The sequence below is a fragment of the Vipera berus genome (assembly GCF_964194415.1).
Source record: "Vipera berus genome assembly, chromosome: 3".
Classification (NCBI taxonomy): domain Eukaryota; kingdom Metazoa; phylum Chordata; class Lepidosauria; order Squamata; family Viperidae; genus Vipera; species Vipera berus.
The window spans coordinates 76,091,499-76,102,289 of NC_138204.1; the positions used below are offsets into that span (position 1 = coordinate 76,091,499).

The 10,791-nt window shown below is 37.2% G+C and overlaps 1 protein-coding gene across 1 annotated transcript in view; it reads left to right on the forward strand.

Moving 5' to 3' along the window:
* GIPC2 (GIPC PDZ domain containing family member 2) overlaps positions 1–8,430 on the forward strand; it is a 29,330-nt gene extending 20,900 nt beyond the window's left edge. The window contains exons 5-6 of the mRNA XM_081326073.1: positions 4,322–4,403; positions 6,770–8,430. Coding sequence (XP_081182199.1) covers positions 4,322–4,403; positions 6,770–6,915 — 228 coding nt within the window. The 3' untranslated portion in view covers positions 6,916–8,430. The remainder of the gene's footprint in view (positions 1–4,321; positions 4,404–6,769) is intronic.
* The last annotated feature ends 2,361 nt before the right edge of the window (positions 8,431–10,791 follow it).

Sequence of the window (10,791 nt, forward strand, 5' to 3'; positions counted from 1 at the left end):
TGTGGTGAGAGAAAGGTCTTGCCATTGTTATTTGTGTAAGATCCTTTCAGGTGGTGGGAATGGAAGGATTTATATTCCTTGCAGACAGCTGGTCATTTGCATTCTTTTAGAGAGCTGTTGAGGCCACTTGGAGGTTTATCTGTGTCCTCAGGGTCACCTGAGTAGTGCAAATGGGTGTGGAGCTTTCTTGGAACTGATGAAAGGACTGTGTTGTCATTGAATATAAATCCTTCCATTCTCCACCATCCAGTCAGAAGAAGTTCTTGTATGAGAAGCGAAACGTCTTCAAAGAAAAACAAGAAACTCTCGTTGCCTCTTGAAAAAGCACGTGTGGGACAAACATGACCTGGATGACTGAGAATCTCCACAGACATTCTCAGTTCTTTCATAGTTTCTTTACAGGACTTAATTTCTAATCCTTGATCATTTATTATTTATTTATTTTAATCCCATTTATATCCCGCCCTTCTCCGAAGACTCAGGGCGGTTTACAAGCTTAGCAGTAGCCTTCATTCTATGTATATGCCTGCTTATTAGGGCTTTCACACACACACCAAGCGGCATTATTACAAAGTCAGCTTAATTGCCCCCAACAATCTGGGTCCTCATTTTACCTACCTCGGAAGGATGGAAGGCTGAGTCAACCTTGAGCCTGGTGGGATGCGAACCTGCACTAATTGCAGGCAGCTGGTGTTACTTAAGGAGGCATTAGCCCACTGCTCCACCAAGGCACATCATCCTTATTGTCCTTCTGAGGACCTGTTCTAATTTATCTGACTCTTTATTTGCTCGGAATGGATATAGTAGTTGAGGTCTAACCAAGGGAGAATAATGTGGAACTTATTACTTGTGGAATTTATGTTTCCTCTGATGCAGCCTAATTATGTTTTTTTCTGGCCACCTTACTCTGCTGGTTCAATTCAGTTTACAGGTAGTGTTCAACTTATAATAATTCAATTAGTCACCATTCAAAGTTACAACAGCACTAAAAAGTGACTTATGACAATTTTTCACACTTATTATCATTGCAACATCCCCAGGATCATGTGATCAAAATCCAGAACTTGGCTACTGAACCATACTTATGACGGTTGCCGTGTCCTGGGGTCATGGGATCACCTTTTGCAACTTTCTGACAAGCAAAGTGAATGGAAAACAGATTCCCTTAACTAACTTAACAACTATAGTGATTCACTTAACAAAAGTGGCAAAAAAGGTAATAAAATGGAGCAAAACTCACTTAACATCTGTCTCGCTTAGCAACAGAAATTTTGGGTTCAGTTGTGGTCATAAGTACTCGTATCATCAACTACTATTCCAAGATCTTTTTCACAAATACTCTTTGTCATCCCAGGTTCCTCATTCTGTTCCTGTACATTTGATTTATTTTTCTTGAATGAATAGAATTTATTGTATTTCTTTTAACCTTCATTCTATTATTCTTGGCCCATTTCTCTACCCCCCCCAGAAGATCATTTGATAATGCAGTATTAGGATTCGGTTTTCTATCAGATGCAGATCTGATAACCATTCCTTCACTTCCTCACCCAGATACTTAATAAACATATTAATAGTACAGAGCCCAACACTAATTTATATTTTCATGGATGAACTTTTTTTTTCCTTTTTGAAGAGAAAGGATTATGCTTCCTTTCACTTATCTACTATCCAGGGTCTTTTAAAGATAATAACATAAAGATTTCCCAGTTCATCAGAAAGTTCATTCAATATTGAAGGATAAATTCATCTGGGTTTGGAGATTTAAACTCACTCAAAGTAAGTAGATGCTTTTTTGACTATGTTTTTATTTGTCTCAAGCTTTAATCTTTCTATTCATTCTGTTCTTCTTGGTAACTACTGGAATGCATACATTTCATAAAAGTTATATATTAACATTTTCCAGTGCTTTTTTTGTAAAAGAAAAAGGTGCCGGAACTCACACATGTCATACAACCCGCCTTGCCTACCCTACAAGGTTCCATCCAAAAAAGGTGCCGGAACTCCATTCTGAGCGTTCTATGAGAAAAAAAGCCCTGACATTTTCCCATCTAGACAGAACTGCTGGCATACATACAGTCGTTTAGACTACTGCAATGCTCTCTACATGGGGCTGCCCTTGAAGACCACTCGGAGGCTCCAACTGGTACAGAATGCAGCCGCGAGAGTTGTGTTGGGAGTCTCCCGATACTCCCATGTTACACCTCTGCTCCGCGAGCTGCATTGGCTCCCAGTTGTCTTCCGGGTGAGGTTCAAGGTGCTGGTATTGACCTACAAAGCCCTACATGGCATGGGTCCGGAATACCTTGGGGAGCACCTGCGGCCGGCATCAACTTCCTTCCGCCCAATACGCTCCCACAGAGAGGGTCTTCTCAGGGTGCCTCCGGTCAAAGAATGCCGACTGGTGGCCCCCAGGGGGAGGGCCTTCTCTGGGCACGCCGGATTTATGGAACCATCTTCCGGTTGAGCTCCGGATGGCGCCCGACCTTCGCTCCTTCCGGCGCGATCTAAAGACGTAACCTTTTGAACAAGCTGGCCTGGCCTGATGGGAGGGGGTTGGGTTTTTATTACTTTTAAATGCGTTTTAATCTATCTAAGAGTTCTGGGCACTTGTTTAATCTTTTTTTAATTTTTGTATTCTGTTTTTAACATGTATTGCCCTGTTCACCACCCTGAGTCCTTCGGGAGAAGGGCGGTATACAAATAAAATTAATTAATTAATTAATTAATATAAATGTAACTGAAGAAGCTCTTTTGATGTACTACCAACTTTAGATTTACATCAATATTTATAATACCAAGCTATCTATATGTACCCTTCCTTGGTGACTTGTGCCTCTTTCCAGAGACATACACAGACACACACAGAGACATAGTTCTTGCTTCTGACTCGTTTTGTGACCATTTGAAGATACAGTTGTGTAAATAAAATAACTTTGCTACCGATTCTTGCATTTACAACCATAACCATATCCTTCTGTCACGTAATTGTAATTCTGGGGAATTTGTGTGCTTTGCAGCTGACTTTCATCAGACTAAATAGAGTACCGGTAGGTGGAAATAAAATTGTAAGTCATAGTCATGTGATGTTTTGCTTAGTAATGGAGTTGCCAGTCTCAATAGTAGTCAAGAGTAGTCACTTACCTGTTAGTAGTCAAGCAGTGACGACTTATCTGTTTGTCTTCTTTTTGTTTATAAACAGTTTTGCAACCATATTTGCATTTTCTGCTATCCTATATTATTTCCCTTTAATGGCATTGTTGAAAATTATACTTTTAATTTTAAGAGCTCCTACTTACCTTTGATTTCTTTTCCCATTAGATTGTCCTACCATTATCTAGTTGCACATTCCAAATCCAGGCAATAAAACTCAGCTTCAGTTTTGGTTAAAACAATGAAGTCCAGTATTATATGATAGCTTTTTTGGGGAAAGACTATACATGGCCCCTATTGAATATGACTTGCTGCTTCTGAAGGAACAATACAATCATGGGAAAAGATAGCCGCACTAAGGAATTACACAAAGTGTTATAGGAGCAATCCTGCATGCTCTGAAGCACTTTTTTGTCTTCACACATTAAACACTGCAGAGCCCTAACAGACATCAAAGGCTCTGATGACGTTTTAGTCTCATTGCATTTTATGATTGAGTTTGCAACGAGGCCCGCTGTCACATACGAATTTCTTAGTTGAGCTTGATTGTTCAGTAGGCAGACACACAATTATTGTTCAATAATTTTCATTATTGAAATTCCTCATCTCATTATGGGATATCAAATTCTGCGCCAGAGAAGTCTGGACCTGTATGTCATTTATTTTTATTCATTTCTTTAATCAAATGTCAAGGCCTCCCGGCTGTGGGCAGTTTACAGATTTAAAAAATCCATGATAAAAGCAAACAAACAGACAGCTGACCAGAGAGCAAGACACCAAACATAAATCATCCAAAAGTGAAGTGGAGCATCACAAACACCCTGTCCGAAGGCTTGGGAATTGGAGTAAATAATACGAAAAAATACATGTAATTAGCTTAGTGTAATATTTTCCAACTTGGGCAACATCAAGGTGTGTGGATTTCAGCTCCCAGAATTTCCCAGCTAGCATGACCATTTACTAAGAATTTTTGGAAGTGATGTCTATATATCTTAAAATTGCCTAGGTTGGGAAAAGCTGGTTTAGTAGTAGTAGTTAGTTTGGAATCAATATTGATATGATTGCATTGCAACATACTGAAAAATTTCGCTTAATTTTTAAATATTATAATTCATCTGTTTTGGATTCCTCATTGCATAGTTTATATTTCTGTTTTTACCTTTTGGTAAAGCTTTCAGATGTTGAAGAAAAGGCTACCAAAAAAGTGGATGATCTTCTGGAAATGTACATGGGAATAAGAGATCTTGAACTAGGTCAGTATTTATGTAACAAGCCTTCATTTTTAGTTCCGCTGAGCTGCCATAACTTCAATATAGACATATTCTGAATGTGATATAAAATATTATTTCTTACTTTTTCTGCCAGCCAAAACAGTGTGGGAGGCATGTGGAACTATGACACATAATCTATAGCTTTAACTTGAATTTAAAATATTTTCTATTATGACAAATGATTTAACATATTATGGTTCCCAATTTATTAACATGTGATAGATACCCACATCTTAATAGTTTGGGAATCCTGTTAAATCATTTGACACCCATTTAAACATATAAAATATGACAATAGGATTCCAATATTTGCTCACAGTGCTGGTTCTAACAAATTGTATTTTAAACAATTGAAGATAAGGACCTCCAAGCCAGCAAGGATGATTATGAAATGAAAAACTTGTTTCATGAAAAGTTTGACCTCATGTGCGCAAAATAATGTTGTACAGTATTGAAACTTGCACCCATTATCTATTTATGGGAGCCTGATATATTAGGATCCTCATTATACTGTGTAGAATAACCCCCCCCCCCAGATCTTAATATATCAGACTGCATGGTTGACTAGAAAGGTTGATTGCTATGATTTGGCTTTAGAAGCATAAACTCCTGTTTAACGATATGTTTGGCTATTAAGGCAATTGTGTGTATATCTACTTGGAAATAAGCCTCATTCAGTTTAATGGAGCTTCATTGCAAACAAATGGTTATGAACTGTAGCCATACATTCCCCTCCCAAATAACCTGAATTCTATTGGCAATTTGAGCAATAGATAGGTGGTAGCAGCGTATTTGTTGCCCACCATTAAACAAGATCAGATTCCGTCTCTTGCTTTTTTTTCTTTTTCAATCGCTGTGTGCATGTATATGATTGTAATTCTGAAGATCAATTGCTTGCCACAGGGCAATCATGCACCAATTACTAAATGTATTTTGTTGTACAGTATATCTGTGCAATCATCTCTGCACGGATTAGGCATATAAATCAAAGCAACAAAATCATAGTGTTTGTCATAATTAAGAATCTTTAACAATTATAAGTAAATCCTCTCTCTGTGTAATACATAGTTATAAAGTCTTAGACCTCCTAATTATAAATAGCTATCTCAAATCTGCTATTTAACATAATATCAGTTTTTACAGTTATTTTTACAATAAAAATAATCAATCAGCCATAATTGTGAGTAGATTTCTATTTGGAGTAATTACTGATATCTGTATTATGAAATATGTATTTAATTTAAAAGGTTGAGTATGTAATAGGAATTTGTAATATTTTCTAGTACTGTAGTTCTTCTTAACAGCCATTAGAGGCCAGTATCTGACTGTTCCATGTTGGTGTACTATAACATTGAAAATAAGATTTTCTGTTAAAAAAACCAAGGAATTTTACAAGAAAGACAATGGTGATAATTATTATTTTTTTATTATAAAGACAGTGGTGATAATTAATACTTCACTGTTGTTAATCAGTGGCTCTATGTTTAGGTTTTCAGTTCCAATAACCTTTATGCTGAGATTCACCTTTTGGTGTCAAAGACAGTTGCTTCTATGAAAGCTCTTAAGTGTTATTAGAATATAAAATACACCATTACATTTCTGAAGTTTAAATTAAAACAATGGTAGTCTTTCTTCTCCCCCCCCCCCTTTGACTCCATTACAACATGCAATGGGGAAATAGTCCTTATTCAAAAAAAACCCCAAAAAGTTCCAGGAGGCCTCAGTTCTCCAGAAAGATCTGTCTGGGTACTGTGGGGACTGGAAATAGGAAGAAGATTCCTTAAATATTGCTGTTCCTCTTGTTCCTCTTGTCACTTGTTATACGAGTAATTCTGGGAATTAGATAACGCTAAGTAATAGTGGTTCATGATATTTAAGCCGTGATTGAAAGAGGATCTGAGTTTGGTTCTTGAAGAATCAAACATAAGGCACTGCCAAGTGTCAACCACACAATTTTAGCCCTCCTCTGGTGGTCTCTTCTGCACAGAAGATGATAGACCTCTAGCAGAAAACAAATTCAGACTCAAGTTTTGTTATCCCCCAACCGAAATTGATGGTGATATTTCTACTAAGTGGGGTTGAATCTTGAATCCTGAAGAAAATAAGAACTCCTTAGAAAATTAGTTGGCCTGACCTTTAATACATTCTACAGATTTTAATTAAACTTTCATTTTTTTAATTAATTCAGGAAGTTTACAAATGTTTTGCTTTTTACTTTACATTTTTATTTAATAAAATGCAATTATTCCAAGTTTTGTCATATAAAATTCAACTACTACAATCATATCGATATGCCTACAAAAATTATAGATAACCTTCCGACCCTCTTTTCTCCTCTCTTGATTTAGCTGCAACTATGGTAGAAGCCGGAAAAGGCAAGAACAATCCAGATGAATTTGCAGTAGCTCTTGATGAAGCTTTAGGAGACTTTGCATTTCCAGATGAATTTGTCTTTGATGTATGGGGAGCCATAGGTGATACTTTGAAAGGGTGATTTTAATGAAAGGCACTAATTGTATTAGAGTACTGTGACAGCAATGTGGGCACATCATGTGTGTAGCCATGTTCATGGCATCGGATGTGAATCAAGTATTCTAAAAAGACCTATTTAAAATTTATAAACCTGAACAAATCACATGAATTTAGGACTGTATTTGTACAAAGCTTTTTGCCCGATTTGCAGTTAATTTAACATATTCGCTTCGAATCTTTGCCGGAACAAAATTCAAGTATTTTCTTTGTGTATGTACATAAATTATATGCCAATTGCCAAGCACCCATATTTTGATCATGTGACCCTGGGGATGCTGCGTGAAAAATGGTTATAAGTCACTTTTTCCAGTATTGTTGTAACTCTGAACGGTCACTTAAAAAATGGTTGTAAGTCAAGGACTATCTGTAAAGACATACAAAATGTCTAACCAGCTGCATGAAATAAAATGTACTTTTTTCATTGTTTTTAAGTTTGGACTGCACGGCTGTTAGTCTAATAGCATCAAAGCCAAGTTAATGTATGTCGTGTCAGAGAAGTGAACAGAATTTTGTATTGCAGCTGGGTGCTTGGGTGTGAGTTAGGTGGCCATATAAATTTATCAAAGAAATAAAGTCTTTTAGCCCTAGACCGATGGCAATGGCAAAACGCTTTCAAAAACCTTGCCAAGAAAACTGCATGGATTTGTCCAGACATTTGCCAGGATCAAAGGATATCTTGAAGGCATCAAAAGTCAAACCATACCAAACAAACAAAAAACATCCACCTATGATTTACTGCTTTAAACTTTATGAATCGGTTCTTATATTCCATGAAACTACTGCATTTGTCAAGAGAACATAATGCTGAGATTTCCAGTGGACTCCCCTATATAAATATATTTTTTTCTGTGAATTCTTTGGAACATCTATAGCTGGAAGTTCTAATGTAAACAGACCAATGTCTTTTTTTATAATCTTACAATATCAGAAATAGGGATGGATACCTATTAAAGCTAATTTCAAAGTTATCCTCAGGAAAATTATTTTTCTTTCTCCTGTTCTTGTAATCGGTTTGTTGCTAAGTGCAACAAACAGAACAACTTAACGGCAAGATCACTGCAATGTTACATTTCAGTAGATCTGATATGATGTAAAATTGGAACCTACTATACTATTTTAATCATTTTGCTTTAAACTGGTTGGAATTGACACTGATATAGAGCTGCCAGCTTGAATTCTGACCTCTTTTTCTCATATACATGATTTAGATATATATACCATACACAGAAATGACACTTCCTACTGTATTATCCTATTAAATTTTTACTCCCTTTTAAAATGAAATACTTAATTTTTCATTCTGATTCTAATTCAATTATGAATGAAGTAGGTTTTGATTATGCTTTTCAAAAAGCATAAAAACACACTTTTTTCTCAATGGCTGGGCTGAAAGAAGTTACCAATATTGAGCTGAGTCTGATAAAGTGAAGCTTATTTCACAACCCACCAAATAGGTCATTAGAGTAAAATACTTTGAACACACTTGTACATTTTCACAAATTTCTTAATACCTGAATGTTTAGAAAATAAAATATTTTCTCAAAAATGTTGTTTCCTTTCTTGATTTGAGGAATAACTTTGTAAGAATTTCAGATTAATTCTCTCTCTCTTCAACCAAAACGGGCATTATTAAATGGAACATCACAGAAACTGCTAGTGCACAATCTCCAAAGCACACCATACCCAAACAACTGACATGTAGCTTATCTTCCACGAACCTTCCCTTGCCCCTAGTCTGGCAGCAGATTTTATAAGAAAGATGTACTTATACAATAAGCATAATGGATAATATTTTATTTATTAGTGTTATTAGGACAATGCATGTTGGGTGATTCCCTTAATCACATACGTCAATGCTGCTGGGCCAGGAGGTGATTACATAGAATTTATTTCGTATATTTCTCATTTATTTCCTTTTAACATGCCTGAAAAATAATACACTTTGTGTGAGGCCTATCCTTCTCACACATGGGTTAGTGAGAAGATGTCCATGGAAGATAGGTGGGGTGGCAGTGATAGGTTTTCGTCCTATGGGCTTGGCCATGCCTTTACAAGCTGTATCATTTAATGCTTAGGAATGAAGACAATGAGTTGCCTTGATGCTAATTAATGTACTTCCAGGTGGAATTCATAAAATGCAAAGAAAATAGAATTTTAAGCTACAAAAACATATTCATGCACCAGTTGGATCCAGTGCCATATACAGTGTACTTTGGTACTCATTGTTCATTGGTTCCAGGAGGTGCAATGAGTGCCAAGTACCAAACATTTTTCCCCCCATAAGGAATAATGTAGTGCAGGGGTCCCCAATCCCTGGTCTGTGGACCAGCACCAGGCCGTGGAATGCCAAAAACTGGTCGGCATAAGTAAGCAAAGCCCCATCTGCGGGATGCATGCAGTACATGAAACCACATCCCCTCCAGTCTGCAGAAAAACCTCCCCACAGAACTGGTCCCTGGTGCTCAAAAGGTTGGGGAGCTCTGATGTAATGAGTTACAAGGCAGCTGACACCGACAAGTTCTAGCTTGTGCGATGAGTTCCAGGACAAAATTTTCACAACAAAATACGTTGAATATACCAAATGTGAAGAGTTTCAAAGCAACTGAGTACTAAGGGAACACTGAATTGGGATGTGTTTTATTCTTTGGATATTGATGATCCATAATATAATTTGCTACATTATACTAGATTTTCAAGGTATGCAGCACTTTGGATTTCATTCTAAAAGGCTGTTCTGTTCCAGCCTACAATCAGCCCTGTTTGAATGTGAAGGACAACCCCTTTTTATAGTCAACAGGCTGGAAAAAACCCAACCAAATTTATTTACAAAGAAATCAAAAGGTCAAACAAGAGTTAAACCAAGAGTCCAAATAAGAGTTAAACAGGAATAACAGATCAGGACTCTAGCAGAAGATCTTCAAATGGTTGCCTTCAGCAACCAGCACTTCCCACACCTTCCCCTTTTATCAGCAGTCCCAAGGCGTGGTTTCTCATTGCCTTCTCGTCCTCTCACCGAGTTGTCTCATTGCCTTCCTCTGTTCTGCTCTGCTGGATTGCCTCCAGCTCCTAGCATCCCTGAATAGATCCAGCTATGAATCATCTACATCCAATACCTCATGCTCACATGGCTGAGTCTGAGGAGGAGCATAACGGGAGGGGCCAGGCTGAGAGTCCTGCAGTGCATCAGAGCCTCCCTCTGATACCAAAGGCTCTCCAAACCCCCCTCCTCCTCCTCTTCAGAATCATCAGACTCAGCTGCCGGTATCACAGGCTGACGCTGAATCACAACAAAGGGTGCTTCAGACTGTGCTAGGTTTTGAACATTGTTTAAGAATTTGTTAACTTATGATCACTTTCTTCAGCTCTCATCATTCAGGTATGTATGTGCAAAGCACATGCAATCATAATTTTTTGTAGCACTTTACTAAGTGTGACCTTCAGCTCCCAAAATCCTCCAGCCAGGCCTGCTATAAAATTAGTTTCTCTCTTAAAACTGTTTCTCTGATCATTGCTTGCACATATATTGATAATGTTTCAGCCTCCCATATATTTTACCTTCTGTTATATTAAATTACTCTTTTAATATTTAGAAACTTATTTTGTTTTTGTTCTCTGGAGTGCCTTTTATCCTGGAAGGAAGAAAAAGCAGCCAAGCAATCAAGCAAGTGGGAAGTAATAAATAAATAAAAAGGTTAACCATATTTGTCTGTTGCAATAAAAACTCTTAGGAATCCTGTTATATACACAATGTAATCTTTTTCTGGAATAATGAGTCCTGGCCTTTAATAAATGTACTGAAATGAATGTTCTGTACGGGATACTATTTCAAATAATCTTT